General features: G+C 38.7%; 1 protein-coding gene across 8 annotated transcripts; it reads right to left on the bottom strand.

The window, feature by feature from the left end:
- Nucleotides 1-6,364: 6,364 nt before the first annotated feature.
- On the bottom strand, nucleotides 6,365-21,619 carry LOC121251559 (methyl-CpG-binding domain-containing protein 13-like). 8 transcript variants are annotated; one of them, XM_041150836.1, is made up of 6 exons: nucleotides 21,405-21,619; nucleotides 21,057-21,191; nucleotides 20,851-20,946; nucleotides 20,458-20,604; nucleotides 7,239-7,383; nucleotides 6,365-6,723 (listed from the first exon to the last, which is right to left on the bottom strand). In XM_041150836.1, the coding sequence occupies exons 1-6, from the start codon at nucleotides 21,486-21,488 to the stop codon at nucleotides 6,692-6,694; spliced, it is 639 nt and encodes a 212-aa protein (XP_041006770.1). In that variant the 5' UTR covers nucleotides 21,489-21,619; the 3' UTR covers nucleotides 6,365-6,691. The 8 variants fall into 8 exon arrangements, with proteins under 8 accessions (XP_041006770.1, XP_041006773.1, XP_041006768.1 ...); XM_041150839.1 differs by having other exon boundaries at nucleotides 6,365-6,720; nucleotides 21,405-21,607; XM_041150834.1 differs by having other exon boundaries at nucleotides 7,234-7,383; nucleotides 21,405-21,605.
- Nucleotides 21,620-21,862: the final 243 nt, after the last annotated feature.

Genomic DNA, 21,862 nt, shown 5'->3' with positions numbered 1-21,862 from the left:
ATCATGCCATAGATCCAAGGAAGGCAGGTCAACAAGAATATCTGGCTTCTCGTTGCCTTCTTTCCCATTTTCAACCTTTCCAGTAAATTCTTCCAAAATAGCTGAATTCGCCACAGGCAAAATAGTAGAGGATTCGTCCTTTTGCTCATCCTTATTCTCTGTGTGTATATTTCCAGTATGCCCAATTGGAGTGGTCAAGTCTTCATAACCATGTGTGTAATTGGTGGACTCCAACGCTTTTGTGCTTTTCTAACTGCCAAAATTACTCCCTCCTTCCACCCCAGCCTCAAGCTCAGCAGGCTTCAAGGATGCCCGATGAGCCAAACTACCAATTTGCCAAGCTCGAGTAGTTTTTAGTTCTGGTGTTGGATCAATACCAAGTCCAGCAAGTCGTTTTGAAGCCCGACGAGGCAAGTTATATTCTTTTTTCTTTCTAGATTTTCTCATGCCAAGTTGGGTCGTCTCATTTTCATGCATTTTCCCCTTACTTTTCAATGATTGATTAGCTGGAAGAAACCCAACTGCAGGAGCAGATACAGCCACATTTTCAGCAAAATCACTTTTTCCTCCTATCTTCTCTGAATCCTTGGCTCCAGGTAGGTTGGGCTGCTAAAATTTGTGTCCAGCCTTCCTGCTGCATGTCGTGAATCCATATAAGATGCAACATCTCAATATTGTCACCTGGAGTAAGGCTTATCAACAAAAACCATGACCCAACTTCCTATATCTATGTTTCCTGTAGATAAATCAATAATCGAAGGAAAATCTTTCTATCAGTTAAATGTATCATTAAGCCCCGAATCAACAGACATGCATGTAAACACAACATTAGACTACTCTATAATAGCTTTAAAAAGGAGACCATAAAAGTTAGCCCCCACCCAAGGAAGAGGGGAATCAAAGAGAACTAATAAGAGGAAAATATGTGACAGCACTAAAATCATGTCATGGTGAGATGGAAATTTAGAAACTGTATGCTGAACAGAAGTGAGTTCACAGAGAGGCATGCATTTTTCTGTAGTGACAGATTTAAGATTCTGATTATCCTTAACCGTCTCATCCAACTTTATGTGTTCCCCTGCGCTGCTGAGTTCTAATTTCTGCTTCTTTGCAACAGCAGGTGACTTAACAAGAAGAAGAGAAAAAGTTTAATTTGTAATGTAAATATATTGGTATCTGATCTTAGCTATTCTCTGAAGATTCATGTGCTAGACTTTATGCACGACAATAAGCAAAGTTTCTAACACAATCAATTTGAACAAACAAAAGCTCACAGTCACAGATTTGGAAAATTCTGGATCTTGGTTATACTGGTCATTTGAGACCTTAATGGTTTTCTTGTTCTTGCGTAGCTTAACAAAATAAAAAGGTGGACTAGACATTGCCATCTGCCAACTGGCTCACTGGGCAACCCTAAAGTTGAAATGAATAAAGGAAATGTATTGTGGATGATAAAGAAATAACCAAATAATAACTAGTGAACCCTACCGAGATGTTATCATTTTCCAACTTCACACCAATTATACCTTTGCCCTTTGGCTTGTATGCAAGCCTTCCTAGTTTCCCAGTTTCAAGATAGTGAGATACATCCTTCATAGAGCGGAAGACATATCCACCGACAGGATCGGTGTAGAGTTGCAGAAAGCAAAATATTGATCAGGACATATTATTTTCTGTGGCAGAAGTAGAGCACAACAATTTGTGGATAATAGATGATGAAGCCAAGCACATCAAGAAACTAAACATATAAGATGACCCATGAATGGACCTAGGGCATCAAATATGCATGCCCTACTACAACGGGGTACGTAGCATTGTGGTCACTATCATAAAGAGACCTCTTTAAGGAATACATACCACTGAAAACTTGTGAACATTCGCATTGGAAGGATACTTCATAAGCAGTACCAGCACTCAGTCGACACTGCAAGGCCTCCCTTTTTTTGATAAGCAAATGTATGTATTCTTGAAGGTAATGACAGTCGGGAAATGGCACAAATTTCTGTTCTGTATTTTTATTCTCTATGCTTCCTAAGAGGAACTCTCTAAGGGACTCCTATCCAGCATAAGAACATCGATTTTCTTTCAATCTTACTGTAGTCATCCACATTCTTCTATGATCTCTATTCTTGATATTACATTTGTAATCACAACATACACACCAGAACTTTCCATCTTTTGGCCTTGAGAAATCTCCAAGTAACAAAGTTCCTTGAAGAAATACTAATTAGACAGCAAGTTTTCCATGTAACATATATGGAATCTATTAACACATCTGCCATTCTCTATACTGCATCGCCCCAGTAGGAAACTCAAACCCAGCGATAAATGAATTTGAATAATGTCAGTAGCTTAACGTTCACAAAGAAACTGTCATTTTTGAAAGCACAAAAATTCTCTTTTTCTAAGCTGTCTATAAACCATAAATAGAAACTAATCAGAGAAATCAAAAGCTAAAATAAATAGTCCCAACAGAAACCTTATATAGAAGATCAGCAAATTTATGAAACATCAAGCTTGAAATGGGTGAGGGTATGTTATAATCTTGTGACTCAAAATAACGCCTCTCTCTCTCTCTCTCTCTCTCTACCTTATCTCTTATGCCGTTCTTTCTCACCCTCACTTCCACGGTCCAACCCGGCGGAAGGCAGTCCACAGAACTCCGGTCTGTCATTTTTCTCCGGAATCTAGCTTTCTTCGTCGACGAGCTTCGAAAAATGACTACCTCTCTCACTCTCTCTCTCTCTCTGTGTATGTGTCTAGAGTCAAGCCCTCAAGAACAGAGCATGGTGAGAGCGTTGGGTTTGACAAATGGTGAACTCCGGAACCACGTATTCCCAAACTCCGTGAGTTGCAATGCAATCAGTGCGGCCCCCAAAAACTTGTCTAAGGCCTGCACTTTATCCTCTGCCGTCACTTTTCCATGATGTTCCCTGACACGTGCTGCTTCCTTCTGTACAACATTTGTGTTTGAAACTGTTCTGTTGATAATTGATAACGTACCCAGTATTTTAATAGACGTCGAAAATTGGATATATAGACCTGATGTATGTTGCCTTCGGTAGGAGAATCAAGAGCAGCTCTGCTCGCAGTCAACGACCCAGAATTCTGGAAATTGGACAGTATCATTCCAGAGGAAGACTCAAAATTTAGAAGTTCTTTTTGACTCTGTTTTTTTCATTTTTCTTGTTTATTTTCTAAAATCTAGAGTTAATATTCATAGGTGCATTCTATTTTGATAAGAAATAAAGATATCGTGAGTCTAATCGTCATGAATCATGATCCTGCATAGGACAATTTTTCTTTTATATAGATATAAAAAAAAAAAACTATGATTAAAATGAGACATACTTCTAAACACTTCAATGTAGTAGATGTGGTTTATTGACAACTCTTTCCATATATTACTACCAATTTTATGGACTGAAAAGAATTTATAATGTAGAGACTGCAAAGAAGTTGGGCGCAATCAAAACATTCATGGTGCAAAGAAAATCAGGGGAGAACAGACGATAAACCAAAGCAAACAATTGTAATTCTGATTTTTACTATTCTATATATATATATTTTAAAATGAATGGCATCGGCTTGGAGGGATCGTTCTCGTGTCTATGAACCCCAAATACAGAGAAAACCCAAATAAAAATGAGAAATGGATGAAGAAATGAACAAAATCGACTGATTTGAGAGGGTCACTCTCCACAAAATCCACTAAAGGCGATCAACTTTAGGTAATACCCTTGATCTTAACAAGAATGAGCTATATTAATAGGAGAAATACTTTATCTTTCGTACTAACGTAATTTGATATGATACGAAATATTGTAAAGCTAATCAATTGTGAAGTGGGTTTGGTCCAACAGGGACAAGTCGGTGCGAAACTGTGTGAACTGAAGAGCTCTTGTTCTTCTTCAGGGCCTCCAGGGAGGTCGGTAAAGCAGAGTAGCTTCTAAAAAATATGGAAGAATTCTTGGTTCTTGAACTTTGTTCTTTTCCTTGATCCGATACTTGGTGAATATGACGAGAGCTGGAACTTTGTGTGAGTGCAAGTATAATGATAAGCAATGGGAAGAGGAATAAGGATTTCTTGGTCTCCATGCTGGAAAAATAGATAGGTAAGGGAAGCTCAAAGCAAAGAGAGCAGATTTTTTTTTTTAGTTCTTGCGAGGTTGGCAGTCCACACACACGTACATATATATTAGAATAATTTTCTCCTCAATTACTATTCACTATCTCACATCTCATATTCTATGAAAAACACCTCACATTCTATTAAAAAAAAAGTATCAGGTGTAAAGTGTGGGAGTGGATAGTGACTGATGTATAGTAAAATCCGATATATTATCAATTCTCAGACAATTTGATTCTCATTTGGAAGCATATCTCATGCTTTCGAAAAACGTCAAGAGATGACTTTTGAGGAAGTCAATTTTATCCGATACATGCTCAACTCATGGCTCCGAGTATAGTCCTTTGTCATCATATTGTATCATCAATCTACTATGACATGTTTTATATTTTATTTTTAAATATCAATCATCTCGACTAGTGATTTATTAACCTCTATATTTTGGTCAAGCCAAATAAGAAATACATTTCTCTCTGTCATTTTCCCATTGGAACAGTCGAGGGATGTTTGCAAACTACATCAACTCCCAACTACCACTGGTCGTCACATCCCGTTTTGAAATATAGACTGAAAATGTGTTTAAAATAAGAGAAATGATATTTGTTATCATAGAGTATGTAAACACCGCGTATTTCTTCTGAAAATGATAAATAAATATGAACTCACATGAAAAAATTAATTTTTTAATAATAAATCTTATTCTTTTTTAAAAAAAATATGCAGTGTTTGTTTAATCCATAATTGTATCTAATATTACATCTATTTATGTGGTATATTTTAAGCGACTCCAACTGCTTAAAATATGGCATATTAGTAGACCAAAGTCGATAAAATCTATAATTATTTAATGAACTTTTTAGACATGGAAATCAAGAATCTCTTGGGATGGTAGACTTCATTTGTTATTTAAGAGAAGTATTATGCATTTCATTTATTATATGTCCCGAAGTCAATAACTCAAGTTGCAAAGCATTATAGAGAACATAAAATTAAAAGTATACAACAAAATAATAACCCACTTTCTTCTTCAATACTATATATACACAATTGATGTTGTCAGCAAGCAGGCTTGTCGATTAAACTGAAATGAAATTACATATAAAAAAAAACCACCAATTGCCATCTTTTGTCTTACATGAGATATGACCTATTCCAATTTTAAAGAATTATTCCCGGTTTTGTATCATTGTATGCCGTTGACTTGACCCCTTCGAATTATTCATGCATCTTGAATGAATTAACTATCAAATATGAGAGAAGAAGAAACCCCTCGTTCTATGAATTGGGCCATTAGTGACAAAGAATGAATCTGGGCTTTCCGAACTAGGAGAATGGTTTGGAATCGTTAACTATCAGGGCAATAACTCGGGTAGTTGCTCGAACAACTTCGTTTGTAAAGATGCTTTGGGAAATTTGTTGCAATTTTGTTTACATTTAGAAATATATGAGAAATATGTGAGTAGTAAAAAGATAGTTTGTAAATAATAGTTAAATAATTTGAGTTAATGTGTTTTATAAGATTTTAAAAAATGAGAGAAAAAAATTGAATAAAAACATTATTAAATTATGTTTTGAAATTTGAAAAGGTCACATTATTTTGTGTTTTGTTTTGAAATTTAAAAAAATTGTAATGATTAGGTAATAATTAGATGAAAAAATTAAAAAATAATTTTTTAATGAAAATTAGATTTTGAGATCAGATAAAATGGTATGAAATGAGATGAGTTAAGACCATCTGTAGATTCAAACAGGGTCTGAGGTTGTTTGAAAATATATCTCATCCCAAAATTATCATTTAATCTCATTCTCAAACATAATTCAAATACAAACATTTTCAAACTAATCATTACAACTTTTTCAAATTAATTATTATAATTTTCCCAAACTTTTTAAATAAAAAATAATTCAACTTTTTCAAATATGCAAACAAAAATAATATTATAAAACTATATTCTAATAATATTTTAACTTTATAATATTTTTTATTCAACTTATTCTCACTTTTTTTTCAAAAATTTTAACTCAAACTATCTTACTACTATTCATAAAATTTTTATCTCATCTCACTTCCCAAACGAGCCGTAAGAGTCCTAATCAAGTTTACTTGCCAAATGCAACGGCAATGATGCCTTGGAAACAAAATCATAACAAAGCCCGTAGGTTATATCTTCTTCCTCTAGCGAGTGTGTGTAAAGATTGACTTTTTATTTCCTAATCGACAAAGTAAAACCAAAGTTACAAAGTCTGAGACTTGTTTTATTATTAATAATGAGGAACTACAGGAGAAGAACATGAAGTTGAAGATAACAAGGAGTCGAGGAGAGTAACGTTCGATTATCAAAGAAACAAACTCCGTAGTGCATTGATGGGGGAGAATGCATCAAATGCAATCTCTGCGACTTTTCGTCAGCTATGAGCCGTAAGCCGCAAATGGTTTTACACAATACATACGCAGCATAGAAATGAACAATTAGCAGATAACCTTAGATGGCGTTCAGAAATTCAGAATCTTGCTGTTGTAATTCTGCATTAGCATTTTAGACTTCTTACTGCTGAAGAATGCTAGAACAGGCTGCTGAAATCAGGCCTTCCTGCTGCATGTCGTGAATACATATCAGATGCGACATCTTAATATTGGCACCTGGAGTAAGGCACCCATGACACAACTTCCTAGACCTATGTTTCCTGTAGTTAACCAATCATTGGATGAAAATCTTTTTTTTTTTTTTATAAGCAAAATGAAAATCTTTCTATCAGTTAAATGTTCCCATTAAGCCCTAAATTAACAGATATGCATGTATTATTGAAAAGGAAATATAATTAATTTCAACCTAGAACAAGCCAGATTCTAATCGGATTTTAGAGTAATTGATTATTACCTTTAATCATTCAATAGATTAAGCTTTTAGAATAAATGATTATTAACAAATTTCATTGGGGATTTTTAAAGAAATTTGTGGAGTTTCACTCTTTCCCATAATAAATATGGAACTATAACAGTCATCCCCCACCCAAAGGAAGACAGTTATCAAAGAGAATTAATATGAGGAAAAATGTTACAGCACTGAAATCATATCAGAGTGAGTAAAATGGAAATTTAGGACCTTACACTGATCAGAAGTGCATTCAGAGAGGACAGATTTAAGTATCTGTTCATACTGCACCTTCTCATCCAACTTTGGGCTCTGATCGCAAATTTTCTGTTCCTCTGTGCTGCTGGGTTCTGGTTTCTGCTTCTTTGCAACAGCAGGTGACTAAGAGAGTAACAAGAAGAAGAGCCAGGTTGAATAACTACATTTGTTCTTCGTCTAAAGCTCATGATGTGACAACGGTAAAAAGATAAAACATATATCCAAAGACTAGATAGAGCTCAATTATGAACGAATCTCCAAATCTACCTATTTTTAACAAGTCACGTGCTCAGACTAGTATATGGCAGACTTGAATATTTAACATTTATATGAATCCAAAAACATAAAAACACTATGTGACAGCCTAACTGATTTGCATCCAGATCACCACTAGTGTAGAGTAACTGTGCAAATGACAACTAAAATTAATTCACAGCAACTCCCCAAAGTGGGCAACAGATGGAAGATTGGCAGAATCTGGGTGGTCCAGCTTCATAGCATACACGCTGCAAAACACGGCACATGATCACACTCACATACTTCATATGTAATAACCACATTGGCTGAACCATGTGAAGGTAAATAAGTTAAATCCCTCGAGTTTGTACAAGAACTAACTGAAGTTTAATGGGAGAGGCTTCTGGCCCAACACTGCACAAGAGTAAACTTCGAGAACCCAGGGATTCCTTGGCAATTCGAAGAAGCGACATCGGGTGAATTGCAAAATTTTGCAATTTTGGAAACCAGGTCAGCTGTAACTCCCACCTAGTGCTTCCTTGAGCAAACTTTGCAACTTAATGAACCACCACCTTTGTCCACCAGAGCAAACTCATGCTTCTTGCCACCTCTGCCCGCAGCCTATCCTCTCTCTAACATTAAGAAAGTGGGTGGTTCGGCTTTTACTTTGAGAGTTATGGAGAGCTATTGAAGATAGAAGTTATTAGAGCCGCTGAATTTAGAGAACTGGACTCTCTTTACTGAGACAATTCAGTTACTTGGTGAGTAACTATGTCCATGGTTCCCTCTTGTTCCAGTCCAATTTTCTGGAGTGATTCTTTAGTCATGATTTATTCAATTAATTTTCATTGTTTGAAAATTCTATGTTCGTCGAAACTTTAGTCTATGTTTCAAGTATTCAGTTTTGGAGTTCAGCTAGCCTCTAGGTCCGATTACTATGTTATGCTTTATTTTTTTATTTTTTATTTTATCAGTGATGCTATGCTTTTATTCTAGCGAAGCTGATCTTTCAATTTCAATCATGGCTCTAACTGTAAGATCGGGGATATGTTTTTTTTATATATAACTAAGAAAAATTTATTAATCCTCATAATTAGGCAAAGCCCAAGTACATTAGTAGAGTATACAAGAGAAATATACCTAATTATAGCCTACAATGGCCTTAGCCCAAACTAACAAAGATTGATCAAAGAAAGCTCTAATACCCCCAAAGAATGTTCTCTATTTTCAAAGCATCGTCCATTCCTCTCGTTCCATATACACCACATATACACCACATAAGACATACAGGCACCGTCTTCCAAACCTCCTCTACTTGACGGTTTCCCCATACTCCACTCCAACAAGCCAAGAGATCCACCACCCTCTTAGGCATCACCCACGAAATGTCCAGCATTACAAATATATCATCCAAATGAGCCTTCACCACATCACAATGGAGAAGAAGATGGTCTGTTGATTCTCTATTCCTTTTGCACATAAAGCACCAATTCATTATGAAAATACCGCGCTTCCTCAGCTTGTCTATGGTCAGAATTTTTGCATGAGAGGCCAACCAACCAAAACAGCAACTTTTAGAGACACTTTGCTTTTCCAAATACGCTTCCAAGGGAAAACAGTAGAAGACTGAGAAGTCAAAGAATTACAAAAGGATCTTGCTGAGAAGTTCTTGTTCCCAGGATGAATCCACAACAGTTTGTCGTCTACACCATGTTCCAAAGTCAATAAGTACAGGTGCTGTTTAAGTTAGAAATATCTCCCACTTCCCAATCTTGAACTGCTCTTATAAATGGCACATTCCACTGCAGCAGGCCATTAGAAGTGTCCATATGATCAGCAACTGAAGCTTCCTTATACAATGCTATTCTGGAAAGAGAAGGAAAAGCCTCCTTAAGAGCAACCTCCCGCACCAAACATCAAACCAAAAACTGACCCCAGTGCCACCATAAATCTGAAACTACAAAAGAAATCCTCCAAGCCATTCTTAATAAATTTCCAAACACCCACACTATACAAACCACGCACTTCATTTGATATCCAGCTACCCCAAGTGCTTCCAAATTTAGCATCAACCACGGTCCTCCATAAAGCATCACTTTCTTGATGGTACCGCCAAAGCCATTTCCCAAGTAAGGCCTTATTGAAAATACTTAGCTTTCTTATCCCCAAACCACCACAAGATAGGGGGAACAAATCTTGCCCCATTTGATCAAATGGAACTTTTTCTCATCTCCAAGTCCACCCTACAAAAAATCACGGAAGATTTTTTCCATTCTATTAGCCACACCAAGAGGAATCAGGAAAAAAGAAAGAAAGTACGTAGGGAGATTAGATAACATACTCTTAATAAGAGTGATTCTCCCCCTTTTGGAGAGATACATCATTTTCCAACCAGCTAATCTATTCTCAATTTTTTCGATAACACTATCCCATATCGACTTGGATTTATGCGGGGCCGCCAATGGAAGATAAGATCGTGGATATGTTATTTGAGCTTTGAATAATTTGGATATATTTTTTTTTTCCTAAGTTATACACTTTTATTAAAAGCTCCAAGGAGCGCACCCCAAGTACATAGGAGGTATACAAAAGGGAACACCCCAACTAACCAGGAGGAAAAGAGCAAGAATCTGTGAAAACTAGAGAATTCGACGCCATGGTGAGCAGCCATATGAAAATAGAGGGTGTGACGCCCAGCCCTTTAGGCCCAAGCCATTGAAAGCCCATCTTGTTTAAACGCACTGTTTAGTCCCATAGGGTTGGTCACCCTGTTCTTTTCCCCTCCCCTGCACTGAGACGCCCAATTTCTATTTTCCCTCTCTCACTTTCAGTTACACACATTTTTCTATTTTCCCTCCCCGTGCACTTTAGCCCACTCCACAACTACTTCCACCCCTTCTCCGTGCCTCACTCCACCATAGATCCCCCATATTCCAACCTTCCCCACGCCTTTTTCAATTTGTTCTCTAACCCCCCCCCCCCAAAAAAAAAATCACTCTCACTCGTTAGTCTCTCTTGCGTCTTCTCCCTTGCGATTTTTGGGTCTGCTGTCTCCTGGAGTTTCACTCGGCTTTCCCTATTCTCCATCGCCAATCATAGCGCCACCATCCATGCTGATCCACTATATGCTCCTCTACGCCAACCAACACCAACCCCTCCCTAGACGCCACCTTAAGAGACCAAACTGCCAAGAAGCCGCCCGAGAACCACTACTTGAAGCCACAGTTGCACCGTGGCCCCTCCCTCCACTTTCAACTGTCCCCAACCACAGCCCCTCAGTGTTCTCAAAAGAAAACGAGGCCCACGCACACAACCCAACCTTTCCACAACCAAGAATACGGCAACCACCAAGCAGCACGACCATGCCCACGTCCAAACTCCCATGTTTTAACCCCACAAAAACAGAGACAGTGCAGCACCACCAGCCACTGCTCCTGCACAACGGAAGCTACCTTAGCACGGCACAACGCCAAAACGCCAACCTCCACCCACAGCGAACCAACCAACCTCCACGTCGCACCAACAACTGCCGCAGTTCCTTCTCCACGACAAATCCTCAAGTCGCGCACCACCATAGCACATTGGGGCCAAACCAAGAGCCACGCCCACCGTAAAAACTAGAGAAACGTTGCCCAAACCGAGAGCAACCGAAGCACCATTCCACGTCTGCCCAACGCCACTGAGTTACCTGCATGTCTCTGGGTTGCCTCACCGTAAGTGCCGCTGCGCCGCAAGACACTATGTTAAGAGGCTCGGTCTAGCCCTTAAACATAAGCCTTCCTCTCCTTAGATCTGAATGATGAAGCCTCCTAGACCGATCAAGGGAAACACAAGATCTCCTCCCACAAGCCTAGATCCGACAATGAGGTTAAATGTTGGTATTTGAGTTAAATGAGGGTTTAGGTAGGTGTTTGGAATGCAAGCAAGAAAATAACATAGAATTGAGTCACTCTTATTCACGGATTGCAAAGAGCCACTCTATACAATGGATTCACAAATTGCACCCTAGTAGCCCAAGTATAGAGCAAATCACCCTAGCACCGAAAATCTAAAGAACTAAACAAGCCTCGCTGAAATTTCTAAAAGCCAAAGAATGAATAAAAACTAGGCCACAAGGCCTTTATTTATAGGGCTTTCTAGCAAATTCCAAACACAAATGAAATGCTAAAAGCAAGGAAAATAAAGTCTAAAACATAGGAGAGAAAGTCTAAAAGCTAGGGGAATGTAGGGATAGGCTTATCCCCTCTTGGTGGCCGGCCACATAGTGCCCTCATGGTGTCTTGGCTTCATCTTGGACTCTTCCTCACTCTTTATCTCTCTTAGAGTCAATCTTGGACTCTACCTTATCTTGTGTAATCACTTAAGAGTCCTGTTTGATCTTGTCTCTATCCTCTCCAACAACCTTATCTTCTAGAAGCCTTGAGTCCCCCTCCTTCATGTCTCCTTGGTGGCCATGGGCTGGGCTTTCTTGGCCATGGGTTGGTCGTGGCTTTGCTTGGGCCATGGCCTTGGCATGGCTTGCCATGGCATGTTGTAGGCTGGCCCGTGGCTAGCCTCTGTTTGGCCCTCGTGGGTTGCTTATGGGCAGGCCATGTGTGGTCGTGGCCTGTCCATGGTTGGTCCTTGGTGCTGCTGAGGCTCAGTCGTGCCATCGCCTGTTGTGGCATGGTCATGGGCGTCCTGTTGGTCGCGGGGAAAGGGTAGGCACGACAAGGTCGAGTCATGGCCTACGTGTGGCACGGGCCATGGTGCAGCTGAGGCTGGGCCATGGCCTACTCGTGGCATGGGTTGTGGTGCAGCCAAAGCTGGGCCACGACCTGTCATGGGTTCAAGGTGCCATGGCTCTGTCATGGCCGAGGCAAAACTCGGCCTTGGTTGAGCCACAAAGTCCTTCTAAGACCTGGCACGTCCCCACCAAGTCTTCAGACGCAGCTGCCCAATCGCTCCTCTTTCCTCTCCCGGCACCTTTTCTTCTAGGGTTCTTGTCACATTGCCCTTGGTTGATCGTTGTTACACCATAAGTCTTTGTCGCTACTCTCTCCCTCTCCTTTTATATTCCATGGTTTTAACCATCCCACTTGGCCATTAGCCGCCGGTGACACCCACAACCATGTCGGAGAACCACCAACGTGCACCATGAACAACTAGTACACACACGCAGCACCATATGTGAGACCCTCTCTAGCTCTCAGTTCCACCCTTTCCCGCAACTTATTATCCCTCTCGGTGAGTATATCTATCTCTCAATCTCAATATTTTTTTTTGGTTTTGTGTTTAAGTCAACTAGTTAGTGGTCTCAAATGCAAAATTAAAAGAGATTAGGTTAGGCATGTATATTAAGTTGGGCTTGGTGTTATATTATTTCAAAATAATATAAATATCTTAAGTGGGCCGATTTTCTTATGGGTTAGAATTTTAAGTTGGACTGATTTGAATGGTGGTAGAGCACCATTATAATATTTTGTAGTGGACTAGGTTGAAAAGAGAATTTTAGGTTTAGGAAATATGAATTATTTAAGCATTTCAGGTTTTAATTGTAAAGTATGTGCTTAATTAGAAATTCATGCATGATTGGAAATTGATGCAAGTCACATGCCTATTTATAGAATGACGACTGATATTCAATTGGCACTATTGAGAGAAAATTCAGAGAAGTTAAAAAGTTCAGGTAAGCGGAGTTCCTACACTAGACTTTACATAAAAAGAAAATGAACTGAGGTTGAATTTATGAAAATTGTGCATGATATGTTTTGAAAAGAAATGTGAAAACAATCTCATTTATGTGTTTTGCATTACTCATGAAATCTATATAAGAGTGTTTATGACATGACTAGTGTAGACATGAGCAATATTTTGACATGTTTTTAAAATGTGCAAAAGAGCAAATATAAAATATGTGAATTTCGTACATGTTATATGAAGATGTTCTGAATCCATTTTGATTATGTGACAATGTTCAGTACTCTATTTGATATGATATAGCATCTGAAAAACCTTTGGCATGATTTTCTGATTTTGTTCTGATTCTATATCTGACTCTGTTTCAGGTTATGATACGATGGTTCTGATTCTGTTATATGCTTGGTACCGACATCTCTGATACGAGTGCACCCACTTTAGAAACAAAGTGATTTTTTTGTGTGTTCTTTCATGTGTGCACACTCGGGACTCCGAGAATGAATTAGAGAAAGTTTCACTTTATGATACTGCCTAGTTTAGCCACCGAGAATAGCAGAATCTTACCACGGGAGTTAAACATGGTATATGATATGATATGCTGACATGGTATATGATATGGTGACATGGTATACGATATGATATGGTGATATGATATGATACGATATGATATGATACGAAATGGTATGATAAGATGAAGATGTTCAGTTATGTTATGTCAAAGGGTCTTTAAATATGAACAATTGGTTTAAATATGAAAAGTTTGAAACATCGCTCTGATATTCTAATAACATGTTTTTGAGATCTGCATATTGAAACTAAAATATTTTGTTTTTGTATTCTGAACTTTCTGAAAAGGCTCATGTTCACATACTAGTATATGTTATCTGTTTACTGAGTTGTTATCTCCACAATATTTTTATATGTTTTGGATATTTCAGCTGAAGTTCAAGAATGAGGTGCATGAGTAAGGCTATGAGAGCATAGTAGATCAAGTACAAATAGCGTATTTTGGTTATTGGAGAATTTTATTCAATAGTTTTGTTTTGCTTTGTTGACTTGATATTTTGGAAGGTTGACATTTATTTTGAGGTTTGGTGGCGTTCTTAGTTAATTACTTTGGGAGTAGTTGGTTTAAAACAATAATATTTATGTGTAATTGAGAAAATTGGAGTTTATATATGTACTGTGATATACGTTTTAAGTGACAAGTAGCTCTCCTACCCATCTGGGATCGGGGCGTTACTGAGGGTGCTGAATAGGATAGCTTTTAATTCGGCAACCATCTCTCTCGGTCCTAAAAAGTTCATGATAACATATCATTTGGATGATTTGGATACTGTCACTCCGAAAAGTAAGGAACTAAGAACCATTCTGCACTCTTGACTATTTCAAATTTGGTGCTTGTGATATTTGAGAATCCATGTTAAGTTAATGAACATCCCTATGAACATTAATACTCTTATTTGTACCCTAAGTTTTCAACACTTCACCCCATACTTTGATTATGCACTATCTCTTAAGTAACTCTGTTTTTCATCTTTTGGGCTATGGAATTAGTTACTGAGCTGTGGTCGCTCATTCAGACTATAGACCAGTTTGGATGAGGTGGCTAGACTATTTGAAATTTGAGTGAATTATGTAGCAACCAAAGCTGAGTCATGATGTGCACCATAGTATACGAAACTCTTAGCTATGCCCTGAACATGATCAATTTGCACAAACAAACGTCACAGCTACATATTTTGGACAATTCAGGATCTTGGGTCATGAAATTATCATTACAATTGAAGTATTGAACCAAACTATAGAAAACAAGAATAATAAGATGATGAGTTCGTGTATCCTGAAAATACTTACAAAACGAGACTTCTGTCAGTCCAAGAAATTTAAGCTTTATATTCCATGGCATTAGTTGTGTTGTTTAGGGCCATTTCAGCCGCCTCCCCCCCCCGCCCCCCCCCCCCAAAACCCAAAATCCCCAAATCAAACAAAAAATAAAGGCTTTGCCATTTTGAGACCTTAGTGGTTTGTTGCGAACTTTTTTTTTTCTTTTCTTTTGTTAATAACTTCTTTCGTAACTTAATTTTCTTTTTGATAAGTAAACAATTGTTTTTTTTTTTTTTATAAGTTATAAGTAAACGATTGTATTAATAGAATAGGCATAGCTCAAAGTACACAAGATCGTAAACAAGAGGAAAACACCTATCTAGGATGAAGAAAAGGAAACAAGAAATTCATTCAAGTCTAAACCATTAAAATCTATAGGTATGGCCCATATGAATAACATTCTAACAAAAAAAGATCTAAGATCCTCCTCAAAATATCTCTCCTTGTCTTCGAACGCCCTGTCATTTCATTCCTGCCATAAGCACCATAGAATACAAATAGGAACCATCTTCCACACGGTTTTGATTTGTGGAACACCTCCTAGATTTGTCCAACAAGCCAAGAGCATCTCCACTGTGGCGGACATAACCCAAGCTAACTCTAATCTGCTGAACACTTCGACCCATAGCGCTCTAGCAACATCACAATGCAGTAGAAGATGATCCATAGTTTCACCACACTTCTTGCACATGCAGCACCAATCTATTATGATTACCCCACGTCTTCTCAGATTATTCGCCGTCAAGATCTTTCCCAGTGAAGCTGTCCATGAAAATTGCTTTGGAAGACGCCTTATTCTGCCAGATCATTTTTCATGGAAACTAAGGCCTCATTTGGATTCAAAAAGTATTTCATCTCATCTTATCTTATCATTACAACTTTTTCAAATTTCAAAACAATAATAATATTAAAAAATAATATTCTAACTATATTTTTTTTAACTTTCAACTTTTATCTTTTATCTAAAACCATTTCATCTCATCTCTGAATTCAAACCAGCCTTGAGTATTTTGCACTTGCGTGAGAGACTTATAGAACGATCGAACTGAGAATGTGTCTTTACCAGCCGGTAACCACCATAATTTGGCATTCCTTAGCTCGGTCTCACAGTATACAAAAGTCGGAAGAACTCCTCAAAACTACCATCTTTCCAGTCTTGAGCCGCCTTGCTTAAGACGATGTTCCACTGTACTTGATCTCTAGCCATCACCATAAATCAGCCACTGACGCTTCTTTATCAAATGCAATCCTGAATACTAAGAGGAATAAATTTTTAGTGTATTATTTCCACAAAAATGTCGCTCTAGAATTTTATTCTAAAACCATCTCCCAACACAAGTCTAGTATGACGAAAAAACACCTCCCATCCCACTAATATGCTTCCAAGTCTCCATTTTGTGAGGCCCATGTGCCTCTACTACACCAACCCCCCCACCCCCCCCCCCCCCCCCCCCCCCCCCCCCCCCCCCCCCCCCCCAAAAAAAAAACATACTTCCATATTATAATTAATCACCGACTTCCATAGAGCTTCCGATTCCATATTATATCGCCATAACCATTTCCCAAGTAATGCCCTGTTGAAAATCTTTAGGTTTCTAATACCTAGCCCTCCCACAGCAAGTGGGGAACATACCTTATCTCATTTAACAAGATGAAATTTAAAACCATCTCCCATGCCACTCCAAAGGAAGTCCCTATACAGTTTCTCAATCCAGGGCCACAATTACTGGAATTGGGAATAGAGATAAAAAAATACATTAGTAGATTAGAGAGAGTACTTTTTATTAAAGTGATCCTACCTCCTTTTGACAAGTACAGTCTCTTCCAATCAACCAATCTACATTCAATCTTCTCGATCACTGTATCCCATATTGTTATAGTCCTTGAGGCAGCCCCCAAAGGTAAACCCAGGTAATTCATAGTTAGGCAGCCACCCTGCATCCCAGAGTGTTAGCTAGTTGTCTGATATTACGAGCATTACCAACTGGCACCAATTATGATTTTTCAAGGTTCATTGTCAACCCCGATGCCGCTTCAAAGCAATGTAGGAGTGCCCTCAGTGCTCGCAATTGGTTTTGCTTTGCCTCACAGACTATAAGCCTATCATCTGCAAATAACAAATGAGAAATGTTAATAATACCCCTAGATGGGTCACCCACTGAGAATCCAACCATGAAGCCACTGCAAACCAACGCCAAAGTCATTCTACTCAGTGCCTCCATAACAATGACAAAGAGGAGTGGGGACAGTGGGTCCCCTTGTCTCAGACCTCGAGAACTGTTGAAGAAGCCAATTGGATTACCATTTACTAGCATAGAGAATCTCATTGTTGATATGCACCATCTAATCCAAGAGCACCGTCTCTCCCCAAACCCACACCTCCTAAGCAAGTAGAGTAAGAAATCCCAATTAACATGATCATAAGCCTTCTCCATATCTAACTTACATAGGATCTCCAAGTTACCAGATTATTGTCTGCTATCTAGACACTTATTGGCAATAAGAACTGAATCTAGGATCTGTCTTCCTCGAACAAATGCATTTTGGGGTTTTGTAATAATCTTCCCCAACACTTCCTCTAAACGGTTTGCAAGCACCTTAAAACTGATCTTATACACCCCACTCACAAGACTAATGAGCCAGAAATCTTTGACATCCAATGCTCCAATTTTCTTAGGAATTAGAGCTATGAATGTGGCATTAAGGTTTTTTCAAATTTTCCAGCCATTCCTAAAACACCTTCATCAAGTCCTCCTTTACCACTTCCCAACAAGTTTGAAAAAATCCCATAGAAAAACCGTTTGGCCCAGGTGCTTTGTCTTTGCCCATTTTCCTCACCACATCATGAACTTCCATCTCCTCGAAAGACTACAACCGACATACTATGGGTCAAAAAAACCAACAACATGATCTCTAATTACAAGGGGCCTCAATACATGTTACACCCTTTATATTCAGCATCTCTATAGTATTGTTTCTCCTGTGTGATTTTTATTTTTTATTTTTTATGTTGGGAAACCTCTCCAAGGTAGGGCCCTTCAGACCCACCCTTGCAGAGTAAACCCAGGTCTCATGCACCACACCCTCGAAAGTTTTCCAACACAGAACTGGTTAAATCGCTAACTTTTCACTAAGAGGTATAGCCCCAAATGATTGTTTGTACCCATGAGGTGTTGAATCTTGGACCTTGAAGAGAATGATATTCCAAGACCAAGACCTTCACCGCTTGGGCCAGCCCCTTGGGGTTTGTTTCTCCTACGAGAATTGGCCATTCTATGATGGAATTTTGTACTTTGATCCCCCTCTTTTAACCACAAAGCTCTCGATTTTTGGCGCCACGAAATCTCTTCCAGCAAGATAACCCTCTCTAATTTAGTAACTACCTTAGACTTTCGAGAACTTTCTTCCAAGGAAAGAACCCGGTCCTCCTGTGTCCTCTCTAGCTCTTGAAGCTCTTCCAATATGGACTTCTTTCGTTCCCCTATATTGCCAAAAGAGTGTGTTCCAAATCTTTAAATCATTTTTTAAAGCTTTCAGTTTACCTGCAAGAATGAAACTAGGGGTTCCTTCAAACTAACATGAGGACCACCATTGTCGAACCCTATCCACAAAACTTTCAATCTTCAGCCACATATTTTCGAATTTAAAATACCAATGCCCTCCTTGGATACTACCTCAATCAAGCAAAATTGGAAAATGATCCCAGCACAAACGCGACAACCTCCTTTGACAAACATCCGGATACTGAGCTTCCCAATCTGAGGATACTAAAAATTTGTCCAATCTAGACCACTAGACCACGTATGATTATTTGACCACGTGAATGCCCCTCCCATGAGAGGGATGTCCACCATATTCAAGTCAAAAATAAATTCTGAAAATTCTCTCATTCCTAGTCGCATCCTACTATCTCCTGAGTGTTCACTTGGAAATCTTACAACATTGAAGTCACCACCTATACACCATGGTAATTCCCACTAGCTAAATACTCCAGTTAATTCTTCCCATAACATACTTCTATCGTTGTCCAAGTTTGGCCCGTAAATACCAACAAAAGCCCACATAAAGTTATCTTCTACACTTCTAAAAGAGACTGCCACTGTGTACTCCCCTATAAAGTCCTCCATTCTCTCCACCACTCTTCTATCATCACTAATACACCCCCCCACCCCCCCCCACCCCGAAGCCCCATCAGCTGCAAGATAAGTCCAATCCACATATGTATAGCTCCAAATACTTCTAACAATTCTTCTTGTAACATATTTCAACCTGGTTTCCTGTAAGCATATGATGTTTGCCCTCCATTCATGAAGCAAATTTTTTATACGAATACGTTTATTTGTCTCGTTAAGCCCTCGGACATTCCAAGAAACAATTTTAGACTTTATAAAACAGGTATTATTCCCTTCCCTTTAGATCTCTCACGACTTGCACTATCCTCATAGTTAAGAGACCACGTTAGCCTCTTTAGCTCCCTTTGTTTTTTAGAAACTGATTTTTTAGGATGACCAGCTTCAATGGCATAAGCAGTGCCATAAATTGCTCCTCAAAACCTTCACACTTCATCCCTACACAATATTGAATTTCTTTTACCTTCTGCAGAACCCAATTCAAAACATTAAACTGATCTGGAAGCACACAGTTTAGAGGAAAGAGTTCCCCCTCCCTGTTAAGCCATTGTGAACTATCGGCATCCTCAGCTCACCCTCCTCTGAAGGACCTTGTATCAGTATAAGGCTCTTAACAGACCCTACATCTGCACCCAAGTCGCTTTTTTCCTCTAGAAAATGTCTCAGATAACTTTTGTATCTTCCAATTGCTGCATAACCTTCATCGGAGAGGATGCCCGAGGAGGAGGGGTGGCAGCCTCATCCTCGTCGCTTGTCGGCATTGTCTGGCTTAGATGCACCAGAGCACTAGCACCTAGGCACTCATTGGCGTTATTTGGCTCGGAAGGGCCGTCAAGTACCATTGCAGGGGCCTCTGCCATCACCTCTCCCGCCGTCGCCTTCACCATCTGCGGCTCCAACGAATACTCCTTAGCCTGTCGCACGATCGACAGTGCTTTTACCGGTGAGGATACCAGCCTCCCGCCAATTGAAGGCCCATGGTCATCCTTTGACCTAATTCTCCACACGGGCTTCACCAAACTCCCAATACCAGAGTGGCTTAATTCGTAACTTAATAAATACAAAAAGTTGGACTAGCCATCTCAATATGGATGTCACTCATCTAATTAAAAAATTTATATGTATTGATGTCATCCATCTATGAACCGGGCAACTCTAAAGTTGACATGAGAGAATGAAAGGTATTGCAGATGTGATAAAGAAACTTAACCATGTGATAAGATAAAGATATGAACTTGGTGAATTCAATCGTGAATGGACTTACAGAGATGTTATCATCTTCCAACTCCACACCAACTATACCCATGTCCTTCGGCTTGTACGCATGCCTACCCAATTCCCCAGTTTCAACATAGCGAGAAGCATCCTTCAATGAGCGAAAGATATATCCACTGACAGGATCAGTGTAGAGCTGCAGATATCAAACATTGATCAAGGTCATATGAATTTCTGCAGCAGCCATCAATAATATATTGAGGAAAACAATTCACAAATAATAGATGATGAAGCCAAGCATATCAAGAAACTAGCGAGATCTGGACGACTAATGAAAAATACATACAGAATTCTAGCAATTAAATGAACATGAAAAGTGTTGTAAACTAAAAAAAATAAGCAAAATTAAACTGACAGAGAAAGAAATTAAATTTTTAAGTACCGCATCTCTTCTGGTCTTACGACCCTTTTTTGTTACTTTGACTTCTTTGATCCATCCTGGAGGTAACCCTTCTGCTATAGCTTTCTCAACTAAAACCTAGACCGCTTGAATAATCAAAGTTTTCATCTCCACATTAATAAGGTCTAATACTAGATGATAAGAACAACAATATCACGATGAGTAGATTGTGTTAGTAGCAAACAGACCTTTTTTGCAGATCGCTTGCGGGTGCCTTTTATGTTCTGTCTTGGCCTAGGATTTCGGACTTCTGGAGTGTTCAGATAGCGAAACACCTTTGCCCTGGAATCGAATTTCAGTCCGCTTGAGGGGGCAAAGTAATACTGCACAACCACAAATGGTCATATTATAATTTTTAGCTTCAACCACAGCTAGAAACTAATCGGAGAAAACAAAACCTAAAATAAATAGCCCCAACAGTAAAATCATATAGAGTATCTAGAATACTTCTGACACTTTAAGCTTGAAATGCGAAAACAAGTAGTAATCTTGTGGCTCAAAAGAACATCTTAATTCTCCATTTTCTCTCTTCATACCTTATCTCTTCTGCCGTTCTTTCTCACCCTCACCTCCACGGTCCAACCCGGCGGAAGCCCGTCTTCAGAATTCTGGTCCGTCATTTGTCGTAGGAATCTGACTTCCTTCGTCGACGATTGTCGGGAAATGACTCTCTCTCTCTCTCTCTTCCCCTCGATAAAGGTGCCGGTGTAGACTCTTGGTGGGTAAGGAGAATTTTACTTTTCTGAAGCGAAACTTACCTAATTTACGTAATTACCCAGAATTAACTGTTGTTAATTTCAAGTTTCCCGTTTTATGCGTTATCCGAGTAGAATTGATATTCATAGTTGCATAAAGTTGGTGCCTTTCTTTAAAAATAAATAAATAAATATCTAATTTATATGAAAAATGTTATTTTTTAATAGTAAATTTTTTTATTTTTTAAAATAAATGCATGATGTCTATATAATTCATAATTATATCTAATATTATTTTA

The sequence above is a fragment of the Juglans microcarpa x Juglans regia genome, chromosome 2S (assembly GCF_004785595.1).
Source record: "Juglans microcarpa x Juglans regia isolate MS1-56 chromosome 2S, Jm3101_v1.0, whole genome shotgun sequence".
Classification (NCBI taxonomy): domain Eukaryota; kingdom Viridiplantae; phylum Streptophyta; class Magnoliopsida; order Fagales; family Juglandaceae; genus Juglans; species Juglans microcarpa x Juglans regia.
This window is presented reverse-complemented; position numbering and strand designations above follow the sequence as displayed.